The sequence below is a fragment of the Chiloscyllium plagiosum genome, chromosome 14, assembly GCF_004010195.1.
Source record: "Chiloscyllium plagiosum isolate BGI_BamShark_2017 chromosome 14, ASM401019v2, whole genome shotgun sequence".
Lineage (NCBI taxonomy): Eukaryota > Metazoa > Chordata > Chondrichthyes > Orectolobiformes > Hemiscylliidae > Chiloscyllium > Chiloscyllium plagiosum.
In genome coordinates this window covers 29,563,136-29,586,180 of record NC_057723.1, presented here as the reverse complement: position 1 = coordinate 29,586,180, position 23,045 = coordinate 29,563,136, and the positions used below count along the sequence as shown (strand labels likewise).

General features: G+C 39.8%; 1 protein-coding gene across 8 annotated transcripts in view; it reads left to right on the top strand.

Moving 5' to 3' along the window:
* Positions 1 to 2,400: 2,400 nt before the first annotated feature.
* Positions 2,401 to 23,045, top strand: part of skp1 (S-phase kinase-associated protein 1) — a 26,845-nt gene continuing 6,200 nt past the window's right edge. The window contains exons 1-4 of one of the 8 annotated variants that reach the window (XM_043703440.1): positions 2,889 to 2,903; positions 6,947 to 7,061; positions 17,765 to 17,861; positions 18,612 to 18,685. In XM_043703440.1, the coding sequence (XP_043559375.1) occupies positions 6,972 to 7,061; positions 17,765 to 17,861; positions 18,612 to 18,685 (261 nt within the window). In that variant the 5' untranslated portion in view covers positions 2,889 to 2,903; positions 6,947 to 6,971. Of the gene's footprint in view, positions 2,421 to 2,690; positions 2,904 to 2,923; positions 3,028 to 6,946; positions 7,062 to 17,763; positions 17,862 to 18,611; positions 18,686 to 23,045 lie in introns of those variants that run through there. The other 7 variants (XM_043703441.1, XM_043703447.1, XM_043703445.1 and 4 more) reach the window with 7 other exon arrangements.

The following is a 23,045-nucleotide window of genomic DNA, read 5'->3' as shown; positions in this document are numbered from 1 at the left end:
TGGCCTAAAAACTCTCTCAAAAGGCTTATTGGACTGTCTCAACGACTGCTCATATTCTGGTGGAATATCTTCCTTTTGCTGGGACTATGCCAGTCTGTTCCTTGGAAACTGAGCTCCAGCACTTAAAAGACATGATGTCAGCTTTTTACAAACAGCAAAGTTCACCAGGCCATACTCTCTGGGTTTGTTTCTTGAGCACTACCCTAGCTCAGTTGTTCAAAGAAAATATTACTTGTGATTTTCCTTAACTGTTCCTCAAATCTGCACTGAATTATTAGTGGGCATTTGACGTCTTTAGATCTCTTTTCCCTGCCCTCAAAATGAACAGCTCCCAGGACTTCTTCACAGCCCTCATTCTAACACTTTGCTACCTACTAAGTTGTACAACTTTTGTTCAAGTTCTAAATGTGCAGAGCGATCCAACTGCTCTTGATTTCTCTGAGTCTCCAACTGCATAAACTCAATGTAGTTCAGCTGTCTGTTCACCAGAACAGCTTTTTTTTATCCTGCATGGAACATCTGTCTCCCATCTCTTCACCCACTAACCGTAACCTGGGAACTAATCTCAATGTGACGCTTCAACTTTTTATTGACCTATCTAAGATTTTGCAACAAGCCCTGTCCTTTATAGGAGGCTGTATTGAATGTAATTAATATTTTGGAACAGTCAAATGTAGCCACTGCTTTAAACTGTCCCATGAAAATTACTATTGCATTATGGTGTTGGTTTCCGCAACACAGTGATGCAACAAAAGGGCATTGTTACTTTTGAGTCCAAAGATGAGCTGCCTCTCTTCATTTTGGTTTTTGTAAATTATACTTATATTCATGATTGCAGTTATATTTGCATAAATGTATTTTTATGTATGTGTATCAATCTAAATACACACCCTGTACTTGAGGTTACATGTTGATTACATATACAATAGACTTTAATTCCTTTCAAGACCCACATGGGACATTTAGAAACAGGGTCCTCTTGTGATGCAGTGGAAATGTCCCTATCCCTGGACAGAAGACCCAGGTTAAAGTCCTACCTGTTTCAGAGGTGTGTAATAACATTGAACAGGTTGGTTAGGAAAACTAAAAATGTTCTGTCAGGGCAGTGCTGCATTCAGTTAAATGTGGCCTTGATCACAAAAGCAGTCACTCCTCATCTCTGACAATTTGTCATACAACTTCATGGCACAAGAAATATTCTATTCCGGTTTCAAGGACAAAAGTGTGCCTGCATTTCAGCATAATGGAAGAGAGATAACCATCACTCTGTGCACCATTCCCAATCACCATTATCCTTTATTAGGCGGAGAAACTTGGATGGCTTGGAATATTTTTTGCTATTGCTGCAGAATTCCAAGTTGATGCAATATGTTGTGAATTAGACTTCATTGAAGTAATTTCACCCCAGGACCATTGTAGATCTTTCTTTTTTTTTTCTAGCCTTTACTCAAAAAGACCCTAATTTGTTCCCCAATTGTTGGTAGAGCATGATCATTAAAATGCTACATGTTGATGATTTGAGGAAGAAATTTTGAGCTTGCCTTTAAAGACAACGTAGACTAGCCTTTGCTGAGAGGGATTAGCATAGTTTCACAAAGATGACAAAGTAGTCATTTCATTATGCTGAAGACATATGGTGTATAACAACAATTTGATGCAACTTTTCCACATAAAGTACGAAAACTGTTAAATGCTGGGCGATCTAAATTGATTTTGATCTTTCACGGAATTAAGGGATATGAGGTGTGGATGGGCATAGAATTGGAACTGAAGATCAGCTCATATTGAATGAGCTCAAAAGGCTGCATGGTCTGTTCCTGCGACAACTATATTCTTCACCCTTTAGAGTCATACAGCAAAGAAACAGACCCTTTGGCCCAACTCCTCCATGCCGCCCCAGATTTCCTAAAGTGAACTAGTGCCATTTTCCTGTGTTTGGCCGTATCCTTCTAAACTTTTCCTGTCCATGTTCATTAATACAAATGATGTGGAGGTGCTGGCTTTGGACAGGGGTGGACAAAGTTAAAAATCACACAACACCAGGTTTAAATGGGATGACGATTCGGGCATAAGCCCTTCATGAGGAATGGACTATACTTGGTGGTGTGTAATTTTTAACATTAATACAAAGGTTGACGGGGAACTTCGTATCGGCTGATTATAGAATGTAAAATGCAAATGGCAGATGCCAGTGGATTTATTTCCTTTGTTAAAGGAGAGGACAATGATTTTCGGTCAAAACGACAAAAGTGGCGGATCATTGAACTTTGTTCATCCTGGATCATCCGTCTCCACCAGGGCTCAGGGCGATAAGCTTCTTGAAGGCGTAGTGTCTGCAAAAACAAAATAAAAACCGGAACCATTGGGTTATTTGCATCGGTGTTAGACTCAACACAGTTGTTGTGCTGCAACGTTTCGGTGTGAGTTACATCTTCTGTGTGCTGTATCTGAAATTAAAACAATGTTTTGCCCGAGTAGACAAATGCATCTTTAACACGGTCGGCGGGGGTGAAGAGCTGTCTAGAATTTTACAGGACGGCGGTGCCACTGATTACAGAATTTTTTGGTCGCAAAGAAATGTTACCCTTGAGGGCGTAGGGGACTGGGATTTAAAAATGAATGGGGATCATTTTGGAAAGAAGGAGCTGGTTTTTTTTCCTTCCTTTTTGGCGGCGCTGAGTAGACAGCTATAGAGCGGGGTCCTGCCGTGTCCGTGTCGCTCGCGGTTCGTGTAGACTTCAGCGGCTGGAGCTGGAGGCGGCCTCTCACGGTGAGTGTGCGCGAGCCCCTGGAGCTGGAGGCGGCCTCTCACTGAGTGTGCGCGAGCCCCTGGAGCTGGAGGCGGCCTCTCTCTGTGAGTGTGCGCGAGCCCCTGCGCCTGGAGCTGGAGGCGGCCTCTCACGGTGAGTGTGCGCGAGCCCCTGGGGCAGAGCAGTGGCAGTGGTAGGGCCTCCCCTGTAGGGCGGTCGGAACTGCGCCAGGAGAGTGTTGTGAAGACCGGGAGTGGCTTGTGTACACCGGTAAAGGGTGAGGTCGGCCTTCTCGTTGTTTTAAAGTGGTTGTGGTTTTCCAACTTCGCGCTGAGTTCACAACAAGAACACCTTGTGGTCCCCTGTTTTTGTTTTGTTCACACTGCACCTTGTCCAGCTCTAGCCATTAACGATCTACCTCTTCAACGATGTCTGGGCCATTTTCTGTTTTCTCTGGGGAAAAGACCCACAGCTGTTTCAGTCTTTAGAAGAAATGACATTTCATGGAACCTTCCAGCTCAAAGGGCAAACCTACATCCAGAACATCAGCCTGAGTTACACATCTTCTCAAAACTCGCTAATGACATTTCATTTCTGGTATCACTCCACATATTTTAATCCATGGGTCTCCATCGCCTCTTTATCCTTTCTGTAATGGATTGATGAATTGTTTATAATACTCCGTGTGGTCTAACCAAAATTCTATGCAGATTTAGCAAGTGTACGTTTTCATTCTTTAAAATAAATGCTCTGATTTGTATATCTATAGCCCCAGAAGCATCTGCTGCTCTGCCTTATTTAGGCACTTACTTTCAAATTTTTTTTCTGGCCTTTAATATTCTTACCAAAATGTACCACCCTACATCAGCCAATATTGAAGTTCCTTTGAGTGCATAATTGTCATTCATTTTCTTTATTGATGGCTTTCTGTGTTTTTATAAGCTTTCTATATTAATGGGTCATTGCAAATTTTGAAATTGCACATCAGATTTCTGAATTGTGAATGTTGAACAACAGTGATGATTTTTCAGGATCATCCGTTCACACCTTTCACCAGTCTAGCTACCTTCAACTCCTTTTGTGTTTTACAGACAGCTTGCTATTGCTATCCATACCACGGCTTTGATTATTGACTGCACGTTTTCTGACACTAGTCATGAATCTGCTCAATGATACCCTTATGAAAGCCGTTTTAGAAAGTTCATATACTATTTTTTTTACTATGTTAATCTTATCTATTTTTACTTTATCTCTGTGAATTCAACAATGGTAGTTTTATATAATATTCCCTTTTCAAGTCTATTTCTAGCTATTTTTCTATCACTTTTCAGAAGGACACTTCCACCTTTATCACTGATGTTAATATTCCCTAGGTTTGTTCTGTCTGCCTTTTTAATACAGTATAGGAATGCCATTAGCTGTCTGCAAGTCATTAATAGCACAATTACTTAAGGAGTCAGTTACTGCAGTAAAGAGAGGTGATATCTTGGTAGGGTCCTCAATGAGGCTTTGTGGATAGAACTTAGGGATGTTAAGGGGGCAGCTACTTTACTAGAGAACAGATGTTCTCTTTGGCTGAAGGATCAGTCACAAGGAGGTATAGTTTAGGGTAAAGGGCAGGAGATTTTGGGGGGGAAAAAAAACTTTTTCACTCAGCCGATGTTGGGAATCTGGAATGCATTGCCTGGGAAGGTAGTGGAGACTGGAAACTCTACAACCTTTAAAAAATATTTGGGTGAGCATTTTAAAACATAACACTCAACGAAATGGGACAAGTGCAGGAAATTGGGATTAGCGCACTTTTAGTGGTAGTTATGTCAATGTAGACTGTGTTGAAGAACCTTTTCTGTTCTGTATGAATCTGTAAGTCCTCTCTGACATGAATCCCTTTTCTAATGATTTTTGTTCAGATATACTTACTGGCATTTCTACTATCCTTTCCTGAATGTGTCAACTTGTGACCATGCTGTCTGTCCAGGCGTTTTTATTTTCTAGGCTTGATCAATTTCTCATCTTTCTATTTTAGGAGAGATCAAAAAATGATATCTATTAGTATCATGTTCCCATATTAAATTCTTTGGGTAACTATAGAGACAAATAAGCTATAATGAAATGTAGTAATCTCTGAATTAACTCTAGGGCCATGCATGTAAAACAAAACAAAGAACTGTGGACTCAGCAGGTCTGACATTATTGGACAAAGGGTCACTGGACTCAAAGTGTTAAATCTGTCTTTCTCTTCACAGATGCTGCCAGACCTGCTGAGTTTCACCAGCACTTTGTTTTTGTTCTATGTATTAATGTATTTGGGAAGTAGTGTGTGGGGAAATGATGTAGGAGGGGAGATGTTCATCTTCCTGGTTAGAAGGGAGCTGTTGCCACATGTGGTGATGATGTAATGGCTGTAACATAGATGTCTCAAAGGACATAGTTAAGAACTTTATACTCCTGACATCAAGAATTGATTGGAAAAGGGAAATGGTTTAGTGACAGTATTGACCAAAAAGCTATTAAAAATATGCAGTTTTGAAGGTGTCTAATTAAGTTGAGAATGTTTCATTTAAAAAATACGCAATGTAGTTGGTGTATACTAATATTTAAGGGAAAAGATTGAAATCAGTCCATGTTTTATTCCTAGTGAGTTTGTTCTTACTTTGGAGTGGGATATATTTTTCCAGATTCCATCAATCATTTCATTGAATTTCTATTTCTTTGTTGGAAATTTTTCATTTACTTGCCTGTGTTCCTACCCATTTAAGATCTACTTGTTCCACTATATTATTTCGCTTCATTCCTTTAATAATGATATGTTTATATGAGAATGATCACTAGAGTTAGAGTCCTCCAGCACAGAAACAAACCCTTTGGCCCAACTGAGCTAGTCCTATCGCCTGTGTTTAGCCCATGTCCCTCTATTCCTATCCTTCCTATTCATTTACCGGTCCAAATGTCTTTTAAATGTTGTAATTCTACCTGCCTCTATCACTTCCTCTGGCAGCTCAGACCATACAGGCACGACCCTCTGTATGAAAAAATTGCCCCTCCGCTCCCTTTTCCCTCTCACCTCAAAGCTACGATCTCTAGTTTTGGACTTGACTACACCTGGAGAATGTACTTTGACTGTTCACTTTATCTGAACCTCTATAAAGTCACCCCTCAGCCTCTGATGCTCCAGGGAATAAATTCCAAGTCTATCCAGCCTCTTCTTGTAACTGAAACCAACCAGTCCTTGCAACATCTCCTGTACCCTCCCTAGCTTAACAATATCCTTTCTATTGCAGGGTGACCAAAATTGTATGTAGTGTTCTAAAAGTGGCTTCACCGATGTCTTGTACAGCTGCAACATGATGTTTCAACTCCTATACTCAGTGCTCTGACCAGTGGATGCAAGTATGCCAAATGCACCTTGTCCACCTGTGATACCACTTTTAAGGAATTATGAACCTGCACCCCGGTTCCCTCTGTTCAATAACACTTCCCAGGCCCTACAATTAACTGGAAATGTCTTTCCCTGGTTACCTTGCCAAAATGCAACCTCTCTCATTTATCTAAATTGAACTCCGTCTGCCATTTCTTGACTCATTGGCCTCCATGATCAAGATCTCATTGATAACCACCTTCACAGTCCACCATACCACCAATTTTGGTGTCATCTGCAACCTTACTAACCATACCTCCTATATTTTCATCCAAATCATTGATATAAATGACGAGCAACAACAGACTCAGAACTGATCATAGGCCTCCAGTCCGGATAACAACCCACTACTGTTAGATTCTTTTTCTTGAGATTCTTATACACTTGATGCAACTGCAATGCGCTGACTTCTGTGAACAGCCAAAATTTTATTGAGCAAGCACAAGCTTTTGGAGGAACCCTCAACACTCTTCGCCATGCTTGTGGAGCCGTGTCGAGAGGTCTGTCTGAACAAAGGAACCAGTTCTTCTTTTATGCACATCTGTAATGCCCACAAGACAACCCCCAGCCATCCCCCACACAGTCACATGCCACTCGAGACACAATGCAGTGACCTGCTCATCTCTGGAAACAATGTAATGTGAATCAATCCTTAATGGCCAAATCTGTTGTGAATTTTTTTTTAAACTACAGGGTGTGGGCACAATTGCAACTGCAATGTTGTTATTGATTTCTGAATACGAGATGATAATGTAATTCTTTTATTCTGAATAACTAGGAAATGGCCATGCAAATGGCTCTGAATGGCAAGGGACGGGAATGTAAATTCCTTACATTCTACCTGTAACACAGAGACATCCCACCCTAGTCTCGGAGCATCCAAATTCCTGCAGGTCAGCAGAGCAGATTAACCCTTTAATGTTTCATTCCCTCCTTTTTATCATTTCATGATAACCACCTAGATGGCACTACCGGCTTATTCATATTATAGCCAATACTTAAGCAAGTTATTGACACACAACATATAATGATTATAACAACAAAATTACTAGCATCCTCCCATGTGGAAAGTGTTCATCAGCTCTTAAATCCACAGTCCTTAGTGACCACTCCACCCTCTCCAAGTTGAGTGGAAATGAGCGAGTTATCTTAAAATCTCCTTCAGTAAACTCCAACCTGAAAACAAAATCCAATCTGTCCTTGCACACCACTCCATGGAGAAATCTGAATTCTTGGATAAGGGCAGTTAAATACTCAACAAAACTGATGAGACTTCCATCCTTGTGGAGATGCTTTAGATGGATGATACCAGCGCATCTGAGCATGAAGTGCGGCAGCTGCAACTGCAGGGTAGGTGAATGCAGCATTCTTTGCTGCTTCTGCTTCCGCTCTGCTGTCAAATGTAACAGCCAACTGGCTGTTTTGATGTTCGCTTGATCAGTGAACCTTCATATCCCTTAAATGATCGAAAGAGAAGGTAAAGCTCACGTGGTTTAATATCCAGGGGAAGCCTCTGACAAAAAGCGTTTGGGCCTGCTCTTTGCTGTTGTTAGCTTCTTCAATTTCCGTGCTCATGTCTGGGGAGCTGATTGAGTCTGTTGGATGAGATTGTGGAGGGGTGGGCGGCGGTCTGAAGGCATGTTTTACCTGTGAACGGAGAAACTTTAGAGACTATGTTAGCTGCTGAAAGTATATTTGCATTTCCTCTTTCATTCCCCTTCCTTGTCAAGGTGGTTATCAGTATGAAGACAGTCACACATTTCACTATACTAAATTGTATCTGCCTATTCAAAGTTTGGGAGAAGATTTGTAGCTCCGGTGCTCGTTGTTGTGGTTCTGTTCGCCGAGCTGGGAATTTGTGTTACAGACGTTTCGTCCCCTGTCTAGGTGACATCCTCAGTGCTTGGGAGCCTCCTGTGAAGTGCTTCTGTGATGTTTCCTCCGGCATTTTAGTGATTTGTACCTGCAGCTTCCGGTTGTCAGTTCCAGCTGTGTCTGCCTATTTCAACATTCTCAGTCGTGTTAAAATCTGTTACTCTGGTCACTATTTATGACATTATCAAGTTTTATATAATCGGTAGACTTTTAAATTATACTGTCTAAACAATTCAATAATTTATAAACAACAATCAGTGGTCCTAAAATCAAACCCTTGGGAGACCCCATTCAGGTTATTCAAAAATTATTTTCCTTTAACAAATTAATACTTGGCTAATGTGAAAGCTGTCAGGAAAAGTATTTCAAAAATCTGGAATAGCAAGAAAACAACAATGCTTCTTGTGCATAGCCATTGAAGAGGCAGTTTCAGTTCAGATTTAAATCACAAATATTCATGCGAAACAAATGCAGAACATATCAAAATATGTTCTCCAAATGAAAACTCTATAATTTCTCTGTTAAAGCAAACAATAACCCACTGCCACATATGTACATATTAAATTTAACTTCAGATATAGTTCTAAGGTCTCACATTAATGACAAAAATGGTCCTAATTTTTTTTTTTAAGTTTTATGATCAGTGTTTTTAATTGGAATGTGTGGTTGCTGACAAACTGACATTTTAAATTTAACTTCCCAAATAAAGCAGTCAGAATTACAGTGGTTACAGACCAATAACTGTACAACTTTGGTAGAGATAAACATTCTTTAATTTGCAATATGCAAGGGGCCAATGAAGTCTTAATAATAATTGACCGAACTTAAATGGCTCAGCCTCAAGTTCTAATATTCTTTAAATCTTAACAAAACATCAACATTAAAATGCACTTTTCTTTTTGTGAGCACTCTGCATTTAAAAAAAGAACAGCAGAGATATTTTAATACAATACTTTCATCTGGCTAAAGCATGACCACTGACACAGTTGTTTTTTGAAACAGGAATTGTAGAATTTCAGACAAATCAGGGGCTCAAGGTCTTCAATCAATTTGTTTTAGAACTTGGGATTGGTGCCTGGGAGTATGATGTTATTGCAATCACAGAGACTTGATTGAAGGAAGGGCCTATATGGCAACTAAATGTTCCAGGATATAAACACTTCGGACAAGGAGGGTGGTAAAAGCAGGGAAGGGATTGCATTGTTGGTCAGGGATGGTATCACGGCTGTGCTAAAGGAGGACACTATGGGGGGCTTGAGTAGTGAGGCATTATGGGTGGAGCTGAGAAATAAGAAGGATGCAGTTACATTGTGGGGGCTATATTACAGGCCTCCCAACAGTGAGGGTGAGATAGAAGAACAAATAGGTAAACAAATTATGGAAAGATGTAGAGGCAACAAGGTAGCGGTGATAGGAGATTTTAATTGTCCCAACATTGACTGGGGTATATTTAGTATCAGAAGTCTGGATGGGGCAGAATTTGTGAGAAGCTCCAGGAGAGTTTTCTAGAGCAGTATGCTAATAGTCCGACAAGGGAAGGGGCCATATAGGACCTAGTGTTGGGGAAGGAGCAAGGCCAGGTGGTAGAAGTTGCAGTGGGGGATTTCTTTGGGAACAGTGACCACAATTCTGTAAGATTTAGAATACTCATAGACAAAGATGAGTGGTCCTAAGGGAAAAGTACTAAACTGGGCCAAGGCCAAATATATCAAAATTAGGCAGGAGCTGGGAAATGTGGATTGGGCACATCTATTTGAAGGCAAGTCCACGTTTGATATTTGGGAGGCTTTCAAAGATAGTGCAGGATAGGCATGTCCCGTTGAAAGCAAAGGATAGGAAAAGCAAGATTTGTGAACTGTGGATGACAGGAGAAATTGTACGACTAGCCAAGAGGAAAAGGGAAGCGTACATAAGGTCCCAGGCAGCTAAGAACAGAATGGGCCCTGGAGGAATATCGGGAGAGTACGACCAGTTTTAAACGAGGAATCAAGCGAGTTAAAAGGGGTCATGAAATAGCTTTAGCGAACAGAATTAAGGGAGAATCCCAAGAAGCAAGTGAGTAACTAGAGAAAGGATGGGTCCACTAAAGGATAAGAAAGGAAGGCTGTGTGTCAAACCTGAGAGAATGGGTGAGATTCTGAATGATTGCATCACTGTTCACTGAGGAGAGGGACATGATGAATGTTGAGATTAGAGATAGAAGTTTGATTACTCTGGATCACGTTGACATACATAGGAATGTATGTTGGGTAGGCTAGAGGTTATTAAGGTGGACAAATACCCAGGAGCGGATGGGATCTATCCCAAGTTGCTGAGATAGGCGAGAGAGGAAATAGCTGGGGTCCTGACATATCTTTGTAGCATCCTTAAACACAGATGAGGTGTTGGAGGACTGGAGGGTTGCTCATGTTGTCCCCCTGTATAAGAAGGGTAGTAGGGATATTCCAGGTAATTACAAATCAGTGAGCCTGACGTCAGTGGTGGGAAAGTTGCTGGAGAAGGTACTGAGGGATAAAGTCTATTTATATTTGGAAAAGAATGGGCATACCAGTGATAGGCAACATGGTTTTGTGCGGGGAGATCGTGCCTTACCAACTTAATGGAGTTCTTTGAGGAAGTGACCAAGTCGATGGATGGAGGAAGGGCTGTAGATGTTATATACATAGACTTAAGTAAGACGTTTGATAAGGTTCCCCATGGAAAACTAATGGAGAAAGTGAAGTCACATGGTGTGCAGGGTGTTCTAGCTAGGTGGATAAAGAACTGGTTGAGCAACAGGAGACTGAGAGTAGTAGTTGAAGGGAGTTTCTTGAAATGGAGAAAGGTGACCAGTGGTGTTCCACAGGGATCAGTGCTGGGGTCACTGTTTGTGATATACATAAATGATCTGGAAGAGGGCACTGTAGGTATGATCAGCAAGTTTGCAGATGACATTAAGATTGGTGGCATTGCAAAAAGCATAGGGGACTGTCAAAGAATATAGATAGACTAAAGAGTTGGGCGGAGAAGTGGCAGATGGAGTTCAATCCAGGCAAAAGTGAGGTGATGCATTTTGGGAAGTTAATACTAGAGTGAATTATATAGTAAATGGAAGAGCCTTGGGAAAAATTGATGAGCAGAGAGATCTGGGAGTTCAGGTCCAATGTATCCTGATGGTAAATGTACCAGTGGGTAGAGTTGTCAAGAAAGCAGATGGTATGCTTGCCTTCATCAGACGGGATATTGAGTATAAGAGCTGGCAGGTCATGTTAAAATTGTACACTTATACACTTAAAGACATTGGTTTGGCAGCATTTAGAATGTGTACGGTTTTGGTTGCCACATTACCAAAAGGATGTGGACGCTTTGGAGAGGGTGCCGAGAAGGTTTACGAGGATGTTGCCTGGTATGGAAGGTGCTAGCTGTGAAGAGACGTTGAGTAGGTTAGGATTGTTTTAATAAGAAAAAAAGGAGAGAACCTGATTGAGGTCCATAAAATCATGAATGGTATAGGCAGGGTTGATAGAGATGAGCTTTTTTTCTGTGTGAAGGATTCAATAACGAGAGGTCACGCTTTCAAGGTGAGAGGTGAAAAGTTTAAGGGGGATACACGCGGCAAGTAGTTTACACAGGATGGTAGGTGCTTGGAATGCGTTGCCAGCAGAGGCAGGCACAGTAGATTCATTTAAGATGCGTCTGGACAGATGCATGAGTAGGAGGGGAGCAGAGGGATACAGATGCTTAGGAATTGGGCGACAGGTTTAGACAGTAGATTTGGATCAGCTCAGGCTTGGAGGGCTGAAGGGCCCATCCCTGGGGTGTAAATTTTCTTTGTTTATTCTTCTTTGTTTTTAAGGTTACATGGAGACTGATTAGCAAGGTTAGATCTCATGGAATACAGGGACAATTAGCCATTTGGATACAGAACTGGCTGAAAGGTAGAAGACAGAGGATGGTGGTGGAGGATTGTTTTTCAGACTGGAGGCCTGTGACCAGTGGAGTGCCACAAGGATGGTGCTGGGTCCTCAACTTTTTGTCATTTACATAAATGATTTGAATGCCAGTATAAGAGGTACAGTTAGTAAGTTTACAGATGACACCAAAATTGGAGGTGTAGTGGATAACGAAGAGGGTTACCTCAGGATCCGGACCAGATGGGCCAATGGGCTGAGAAGTGGCAGATAGAGTTTAATTCAGATAAATGAGAGTTGCTGCATTTTGGGAAAGCAAATCTGAGCAGGACTTATACACTTAATAGAAAGGTTCTAGGGAGCGTTACTGAACAAAGAGACCTTGGGGTGAAGGTTCGTTGCTCCTTGAAAGTGGAGTCGCAGGTAGATAGGATAGTGAAGAAGGCGTTTGATATGCTTTCCTTTATTGGTCAGAGTATTGAGTACAGGAGTTGGGAGGTCATGTTGCGGCTGTACAGGACGTTGGTTAGGCCACTGTTGGAATATTGCATGCAATTCTGGTCTCCTTCCTATTGAAAAGATGTTGTGAAACTTGAAAAGGTTCAGAAAAGATTTCCAAGAATGTTGCCAGGGTTGGAGGACTTGAGCTATAGGGAGAAGCTGAAAAGGCTGGGGCTGTTTTCCCTGGAACGTCGGAGGCTGAGGGGTGACCATATGGAGGATTACAAAATTATGAGGGGCATGGACAGGGTAAATAGGCAAAGTATTTTCCCTGGGGTCAGGGAGCCCAGAACTAGAGGAATAGGTTTAGGGTGAGAGGGGAAAGATAAAAAAAGAACCTGAGGAGCAACCTTTTCACGCAGAGGGTGGTGCGTGTATGGAATGAGCTGCCAGAGGAAGTGGTGGAGGTTGGTATAATTGCAACATTTAAGAGGCAGTTGGATGGGTATATGAATAGGAGGGGTTTGGAGGGATTATGTGCCGGGTGCTGGCAGGTGGGACTAGATTGGGTTGGGATATCTGGTCGGCATGGATGGGTTGGACTGAAGGGTCTGTTTCCATGCTGTAACATTATACAACAATGTTGTATAATGTTAATGTAAAAACATATCTGCCCTATCTCACAGCCCATAAAACACACTGAATCGAGATCCTAATTCAAATAAGGCAAAACAGTTACTTCAATATTTTCTGAACCAGTATTTTAACAAACCAAAATATTTAAATATCAAACACTTTCATAATTTATATTGAAACTTCCTTTTTCGACCCAAGTATTAGTTCAACCTTAATTTCAGCATTTCTCATTACTTTTTTCACAACCTCTTAATGAAATTACACTTAAAGAGAAAACCCTCGCAACGGACCATATTGTGCCGCAGTCCAAGCAACTCCCCATAATGTTTGATTTCAAGTCTTCTCCTTTCCTGATCATTGAAGCAAGGCTTTACCAGCAGTATTCACATGTAGATTTTTCCTTAAGTTTTTTTTTGTGCTGTATCTGCTAGTCAATCTTTAAACAGTACTGGCAGCTGAGAATCTTTCAAATGGAACCGATAGCCCATTGCTGGACTGACTGCATTGTATCCTGTCTGAAGTTACAGTAAGCACTATACAAGTTAAGTTCTTGTCATCTCTCAAACAACGATCTCTAATTCTAAAATGTTGGAAATCATTGATAGAAATAAATGTTTTATATTGAACATGACATCAAAACTCAAATTTCAAGTTTTTTAATCAAGTTCTAATAACTAGTAGTGTTGTGTATATTTAGAAAATGGGAATATTTTCTAAACAGCTGCAATTTAAATTGACGTTTATGAACTGAAGTTTAAAATGACAATAAAAACAGAATAAAATTCAATATTCCGGGTATTATTAGCATTGGCAACAAAGCATTAGGTGTACACACTTGGCCAACTGGAATGATCCAGAGGCCTTTTGACTGAGAGTATGAACACCTATGCATCTTCCATATTTATTTTTGAGTGAGGGCCGTCCTCCTGCAAACGCTGCAAAGTGACAATATCTGGTATGCTTGTTTTTAAAGCAGGTGATCGATTTAGTGTGCCTGTCAGTTCACAGATGGCAGCACATTTGATTATGGTCAATGGGTTGGGGAGGAGGATGGCTTTGAGAAGATTTTGGACGTATAATGAATTCTGAATAGGTGTCCCTGGGGTGGTCAGAAATCCGCATTGTGACGATAGCTGGTCACGTTGGTATTATTATTTTGAAATGTTATTGGCAGACCATACTTGTCAGGAGGTACCTCCATTTTATTCCCGCTTGGCATTTCAACCCTGATTCCTTATTTTACCTATCCTTTCTCGGTTTTTCCTGTTTTCCTTTACTTATATCATATTCCTCACACTGACTCTTCAGCACCTTCCAAGACTTGGGGTTTCCCTCATTATCTCACACTGTAATCCCGCTTTGAAATACATTGTTCTCCTAGCTAGTCTGTTTTGATTTGTTTGTAATTTCCTCAGCAGTCTTTCTCAATGTGGATATTAAAGTTTTCCATTTAGTCCCTGTATCTCGTTTCAGATTGATAAATGTTGAAGGTGGAGGAGGCAATGTCCCAAGTTCCTCCTAGCAGCCAAATTTAATTTTCCAACTTTTTATTTAAGCATCCTGATAAGCGCCTGAACTTTTCCTCATTTTTAGGGGTCATCCCGGCATAACCGTTGCAACGGGATCCCGAACTCTGACTTATTCAATATTTGTCCCTTTTTTTTTGTTTTAAGAATGAACTTCCCCTTTGTTTCCATATACTAGTCTAGTATCTTTAGTCTCCACACCCACTTCAGGATTCATGTGGCTATCTCCCTTCTTAACAAGAGGTCTAAAGCAGGGTAGTTGAGACAGACACAATAATTTTTTTTTTTTTGCACTATCCTCTGGAGACTCTAACCTCCTTTTCCCACGGGGACTTGAACCTCCTTTCCCCAGAGACTTTACCCTCCAAATTCCGGGGACTTTAACCTCCTTTCCAGTAACATGATTCTGAAAGCGAACTCTTGGCGTGCAAGTGCATAATAAGTTACCTCAGAGATTCCGTCACCACAGATTCCCAGGGGGAAAGGGGTCGACTGAGTGGTAAGTTAAGGACAAAGATCAAGGTAAATCTTATCTCGTGGGCCCATCCATCACACGCAACCGGCACTCAGATGATCACTTATTCAGTCCACCTAAAAGCTCCATGTATGTTGCAATCCCACCGCTGCCACCAAATGTTAAATTCTTTCCTCCTGAGATTCTTAACACTTGATGCAACTGCAATGTGCCAACTTCTGCGAACAGCTAAAATTTTATTGAGCAAGCACAAGCTTTTGGAGGATCCTCAACACTGTTTGCCATGCTTGCGGAACCGTGTCGAGAGGTCTGTCTGAACAAAGGAACCAGTTCTTCCTTTATGCAAAGTCTCATATCATAATCAGTAATGCCCACAAGACAATTCCCCCAGCCATCACCCCTACGGTCACATGGCACTTAAGACGCAATGCAGTTACCTGCTCATCTCCAGAAACAATGTAACATCCCTTAATGACCAAATCTGTTGTGAATCTTCTTTTTAAATATAGGGTGTGGTCAGAATTGCAACTGCAATGTTGTTACTGATTTCTGAATACGGGATGATAATGTAATTCTTCTATTCTGAATAACTAGGAAATGGCCATGCAAATGGCTCTGAATGGCTAGGGATGAGAATGTAAATTTCTTACATTCTACCTGTAAGACAGAGACATCCCACCCTAGCCTTGGGACGTCTAATTTCCTGCAGGTCAGCAGAGCAAATTAACTCTTTAATATCTCACTACCACCACCCTCTGTCTACAATCTAAATGCTTCCCAATGCTGCTTTCTGTCATTTGTTCTGGCCCATTTGCCATCTGTAGGCATGTTGTGATCCATCTGCTTTACATTTGCATGCTACGTAAAAAAGAAATCCTGCAAACATAGTTAAAAACCTATTAAAAAATTGATGATGTTGTCTCGTGGAACTTTATTTGGGGTAGTTGCAACCATACATCAGGCAATGCTCTGATACACTTATTTACCATATTTGGATATAAATGCCCTGCTCTATCACCACCTCACTATTTGGCAATTTGCTGTGTATTCCTATTTGCATGATGGATCTGTTAACTTCTCTCTCATCGTAGATAAATTCTGTTACTACCATTTTAGTCAAAGAGTCTGTTTTCTAATGCCGTTGTTATCTAATTAGTGTGCCTGCAATCCCACCCCTTTCCTCCCAGTCTTTTCTCATGATATAATCTGCATTTTTCAGACCTGTCCTTTTCTATAGTCGTGATCTGTTACATCTGCCTTCTTATTACTGATTGTTGCCTCCAGGTCCCCTCTTTTCTTTAATTTTGTAATATGTATATGTTTCTGCATGACTGGTTAATTTATCTTTAGAAATTTTATTAATGATTTTTAACATTGCTTTAATATTTCTGTTTTGTGTGTTGTTTCCCAAGTGGTTTTGGTTCTTAATCTCTTCCCCAATTTTATCTGGCATTTCGTTTTCCTCCGGTTTCTCTCTCCCTGAATCCCCTGCTGATCGTCCAACCTAGTGTGCTAGTTTAACATTTCACCCATAGCCTATTTTCAATAAGAATTAAAAACACCGAGCAAAATAGCTATGTTCTTGTAAATTTTATGGTAAATATTAACTCCATAATTTAAAAAAATATGGAGTAAAGTTCCACTTGGTAGTTTTGAACATAAAAATAATGGATTGACTGTTGGAACTTTGTATCCATGTCACTTTTATCCATCTGGTTGGATTAGGGTTAACTTATTTTTAATTTATGGAATTACATAGAATGTTTCAACGCTGTACAGGTTATTCAGTCCAAGTATGTATGCTTCATGTGAGTTTGTGTTCTATTCCAGAAAGTCAGGTGGTGAAGGATGGAACTGGAAGCAATATTTTTATAAACTTTACTAACAGACATGTGTTGTAAACATGTATTTCTTGGCCCAACAACCACACTTTCAATTTGTTCCTGTTTATTGAAGGAAACTTAAATTACTAGTTAATTCCTACCACTTACATTTAACATCAGGGGCTCTTATGGTGCAGTGGTATTGTCCCACTGGGGGAGGAGACCCAGATTCATGTCCTTCCTGCTTCAAAGGTGTGTTATCATGGACAGGTTGATTTTTAAAAATATCTAAACAACTAACACCGCATCCCACTTTGCTTCCTCTCATCTTTTAAAATATCCTTTCCCTCACATTTATTTATCAATGCATTGATAATGATCAGATCATCTTCTAGGTGTATTGGTTAGGATTAAAGTTTGGCTAGGATTTGGAGGTGCTCTTGGGTCAGAACTCTCAAAAAGCATCTCCTGGAGTTTCTTGTCTGAAAGGTGGTATCCTCGTCAATGCAACAATCCATCAATATGTTGCTTAAAAACCTAAATTGTGTGTTCAGTTCTCTGGAATGGAAGTTGAAACTATTATATTGAGATTTAGAAGTGTTGCTTTAAACCAAATGCTGTTAGCAAGCAAAGTCGAGTGTGATAAAAGGTTTATGCCCGAAACGTTGATTTTTCCTGCTCCTCGGATGCTGCCTGACCTGCTGTGCTTTTCCAGCACCACACTCCCGACTCTGATCTCTAGCATCTGCAGTCCTCATTTTCTCCAACTCGAATTCAGAGTTGATAATTTAGCTTTTTAATATGGTGCTGGTAAAGCACCTCCGTTAAATTGTGTGCATTATGGTTTTGAATGGGTTTTGTGATGGGACAGAATTCAACAACTGGTACTGTGATTTTTAGCACTGTGAAATTTCCTGTTTTTATTTTCAGATGCCATCAATTAAACTCCAGAGCTCTGATGGAGAAATATTTGAAGTTGATGTGGAGATAGCAAAGCAGTCTGTGACAATCAAGACCATGTTGGAGGGTCAGCATTTTTCTCTTTGGAAATAATCTTGTTTACTAATTAATTATCCTTCAAGGACCTCAAGCTTCTTTTTTTAATAAAGTGCAACATTTGAATGAACTTTGATTTACGATTACTAATTTATGCCTTTTAGGTTCAGTAAAGGCTATCTGCTGATAGATAACCATTTAAAGTAGTTATTGATATTTTTCTTATTGAGTTTCTCATCACAAATAAAATGACCTAAAACAATACCAAAATTGTGAATATTTAATGAATGCGTAAAATAACCTTGTCCATTTGCTTTCTAATTATTTAGATTTCAGGTCTTTTTTTTTTTAAAGACACATATGTTGTCTTTCTTTCAGTTCTTGCCCTAAACTGGATAATAAGACAGGCAAATCAGACCCTTGTTTCAACCTCTCCTAATTGGCACACCTTGAGTGACTGTCATAAAATCTGTTTGTTCTAAACATATACTTTTACCTTTGCTGTTTGTTACTTTACTAAGATAGAACACACTTTCTGGATTTTGGCTTTTTTTAAAATCTTGTTGTCCTCCTCTTTCTTTGGTGACAGGTCTTAGATGCATTGTTATGCAGAAGACCTGAATAGAGTTAATGAGAATCAACATTTACCCATATTTTAGTACACAGATGGGACGGGAGAAAGGAAGCACTTAATACGGAAAACATGCTTTCTATGTGTGAAGTGAGGGAATCCTGGTGAATAATGACAGATGATTAGTTTACTATGTTTTATTCTGCACAGATTTGGGAATGGATGATGAAGGTGATGATGATCCTGTTCCACTTCCAAATGTCAATGCTGCAATTCTCAAAAAGGTAAGAACATGTATTAAATTCTCCAATCAATACTACTTAAGTGAGTGAGAAAAACCTGAATATGTAATTTGTGTTGAGGCAGATTGAATGCTTGATCTCTGAGTAAAAGATACACTATATAGTTGAAGTTAGCATTCAGTGAGAAACTTGGGTTGGGAATGACTGTGCCAAACTTATATAAAGTAATTATATAAGGATGAGAGCAGACTGAGAACGGAGTTGGACTGAGAACGGAGTTGAGTGGAAAAAACAGTTAAGGAACAATGTGTCAGATATTTGAGAAACTAGTTCATGACTGTCAGCACAGAAGTAACCCAATGAGAGAGAAGGATTCTAGAAAAGGTATCAGTCAACCACGGTTAACTGGGGAACTTGACAATGGTATCAAATTGAAAGAAAATGCCTATAATGTTGCAGCGATTAATGGTAAAGCAAAGGCTTAGGAAATTTTTAAATGCCTTTGAAAAATGACCAAGAAAAGGGGACAAAATAAGCTATGATGGCAAAATAGACTGTGAGAGCTCATTTAAATGAGAGAGGCCGCAGTGAACATTCTTACCTTTTAAAGAAAGAGATGTGGAAATAGGAGATAAGGAAGTAGCAGAGGAGTTAAATAAATACTTTGCATCTATCTTCACAATAAAGGACACTAATGGCATTTCAATGATGGTAGTGTGGAGAAATGAACTCAATAACATTCACTAGAGGCGAAAAAAATGTACTAGGCAATCTAATGTAGCTAAAAGCTACAAAGTCTCCTAGGCCTGATGGGTTTTACCCTAGGGTTTTAAAGGAAGAGCTCCAGGGAGAGTGCAGGTGCTGGTCGTAATCTTCCAAGAATCCTTAGATTCTGGAAAAGTCCCAGAAGGTTGGAAAGGTACCAAATAACACCTTTAAACAAAACAGGGAGGGAGACAAAAGAAAATCTTAGATATCAGCCAATTAAGCTTAACATCTGTCATTGGGAAAATAATTCTATTATAAAGGGTAATTGAAGAGCAGTTATAAATACATTATTTAATGGTGCAGAGTCTGCGTAGCTTCATGAAGAAGAATTTATTGCGTTTTCTGAAGAGGTAGCAAACACTACAGACAAGGGGAACCAGTAGATGTAATATGTTTGGGATTCCAAAGGGGTTTGAAAAGGTACAGCACATAAGAGAAGAGTTCATGGTATTGGAGGTGGTACATTAGCGTTGATAGAGGATTGGCTAATTAATAGAAGACAGAAATAGAATAAGGGGGCATTTTAAGGATGGCAACCTTTAACTAGTGGAATCTCATAGGGATCAGTGCTGGGGAAACAATTATTTACAATATGTATCAATGACTTGCATGAGGAAAGTGAATGAATGGTCACAAAGTGTGTAATAGTTTGTGCAGATGGCACAAAAATAGAGGAAGGCGGACATGTTTGACAGAGGAATATAGACAGATTGAATGAGAAGTTGAAGACTTAACAGAGAGGATATAATCTGGGAAAATATGAGGTTATGTAATCTGGCAGAAAGATTAGAAGAGCTAAATATTATTTAAATGAGTAAATAATTTAAGCTCAGCAGTTCAATGGGGGGGGCAAATGGACTGTTGGCCTTTATTTCAAAGGGAATGGAGTATGAAAATATGGAGTCCTGCTAAAACTATAGAAGATACTAATCAGACCAGACATTAAATACTGAACAGTTTTGATCCCCTTCTCCAAAGGAGGATTTACTGGCATTAAAGACAGTGTAGAGAAGATTCATTAGGGTGATTCTAGATATAGAGGGATTTTCTTGTGAGAAAAGGCTGAGTAGTTTGGGCTTGAACTAAATGCATTCAAAAGAATGAGAGGAGACCTTCTTGAAACATGTAAGACTCGTAGGGTCTTGATAGTATAGATGCAGTGATATTGTTTCTCTCTTGTGGGAAAATCTAGGACTGGACGATGTGTTTGGAGTAAAGGGGACACCCATTTCACACAGGTGAGGATTTTTATTTCTCTGAGGATACTGAATTTCTGGAATTCTGTACCCCAGAGGACTATGAAGACTTGGATATTTTAAATTGTTCAAGACTCAGACAGATCTTTAATCAGCAAGAGTTATGGAGATAAGGCAGTAAAGTGGAGTTGAGGATTATCAGAGCAGCCATGATGTCATTGAATGGCAGAGCAAACTTGATGGGCTGAATGGCCAATTTCTGCTCCTACATCATATCATGTCAAGAGTAGGTCAGAGACTATGTGAAGAGAATTCTTCATGAAGGTGTTTAGTAAATTGATTCAGTTGTTAACATTCTTACTGTTAAGTTAGAGGGTTGAGAATTGAAGTGTCACTCTAGCTATTTTAATCTAGTATAGAAGGAACACTACATTTTCATTGTGATTACAATTTGGATAAGATTTTAAACCTAGATAAGAGATGGCATGACTGTTCAGACCAGTAATTTTTCTGTTTTACTGGTTAACATTCCTTAGCCTACCAACATCACTAAATCTGGATAAACTGTATGTTTGCTGTTTGAGGAAGAATTTGCTATGTATGTGTTAGCTTGCAAATTTATTACCATATCAACTGTGACCATACTTAAATAATAATTATGATTTGGAGATGCCGGAGTTGGTCTGGGGTGTACAAAGTTAAAAATCACACAACAGCAGATTATAGTCCAACAGGTTTACTTGGAAGCACTCTAGCTTTCGGAGCAACGCTCCTTCATCAGGTGATAGTGGAGGGCACGATCGTAACACAGAATTTATAGCAAAAATTTGCAGTGTGATGTAACTGAAATTATACATTGAAAAATTGATTGTCTGTTAAGCCTTTCATCTGTTAGAATACAATGATAGTTTCACTTCTTTACACTGTATTCTAACAGATGAAAGGCTTAACAGACAATCAATTTTTAATGTGTAATTTCAGTTACATCACACTGCAAATTTTTGCTATAAATTCTGTGTTACGATCATGCCCTCCACTATCACCTGATGAAGGAGCGTCGCTCGGAAAGCTAGTGTGCTTCCAATTAAATTCGTTGGACTATAACCTGGTGTTGTGTGATTTTTAACCAAATAATAATTGAATGTGAAGCACTTCACACCTCTTAAGGATGAGATACTTCTTAATGCAAGCTTTTCCCAGAGTTCACGATGTCACCAATTTTAATTCATCTGTTGTGCAAAATATCTTTCTTCAAGTGTTGTCTTGAGAACTTTGCCTTTTTTTGTTGTTTTTACCTTTGGTCACTAGCCTATTATTTCCTGCTGTATTTTCATAAATGTTCTCTATTATTTTCTGCACTGATTTCCTTTGCACTGTTGATTCTCTCTTTGGAAAATGAACCCTCTTATGATTTGTCAATATTTGTGTGAAACCTTGGATTTGCATGAGATTACCTCCACATGAAAAGAATTGAAACTATTGTTTTAAACAAAATGTTATTTTTTAAAATTTAAAAACATTCTAATGACAGTCTTCCATCTCATTTTTTTTCTCCTGAGTGAGGGTTCCCCTGCTATCATGGTTGATACAGTCTTCAGATATGCCCATTCCATTTCTTCCTTCAGTTCTTCTTCCCAGAACTGTGATGGGGTTCCTCCTATCTTCTTCATCCACTCCACATGCCTCCATGTACAACAGACCATCTTCTGTCATTTCTGCCTCTTCTAGCCTGATTCCATGGCAAACACAGGTTTACCTCCCTTTTCAGCATTCTCAGTCGTACTGAGCATCCTGTTTCTCTTGGACAGCACTTTTCTGTGTACCAGCAGGAAATACAACATTTGATTTTTAACTTTCTCTTTATTCACTGTCCATGGTCCCAAATAAGTTTTCCAGCTGAAACTGTGATGTACATGTGGTGCTTTAAATCTAGTATACTGCTTACAATGTGGCCTCCTTTACGTTGGGAAGAACAAATCTGGATTGGGTCTCTGTAGAACACCACCATGCAGTATGCAAGCATGACTGTGCTTCCGGTCTCCTGTAGTTTTAATTCTCCATCGTTCTCGCAATCTTACCTCTGGTGTTTATGTATTACTCTATTCGATGACGCTCAACACAAAGATATCCTGACTTTCGATTGCACAATTTAAACCCAAAGAACAATACCTAACAGGAATAGAATCTTTGGCCCTCCAAGCCTGTGCAGCCACATCATGCCCTTCCATACAAAATCTGCCTTCACTTAAAGAATCCATATCCCTCTTTTCCCTTCCGATTTATGTATTCAACCAAGTCCTTCTTGAACACTGCAATTGTGTCTGTTTCCACCTTATCTGGCATTTCAGCCTTTGTGTGAAAAACTTGCCTCATACATCTGTGTCCCCTAGTAATTGACCCCACCACCCTGGGAAAAAGCCTCTATCCACGCCATTTGC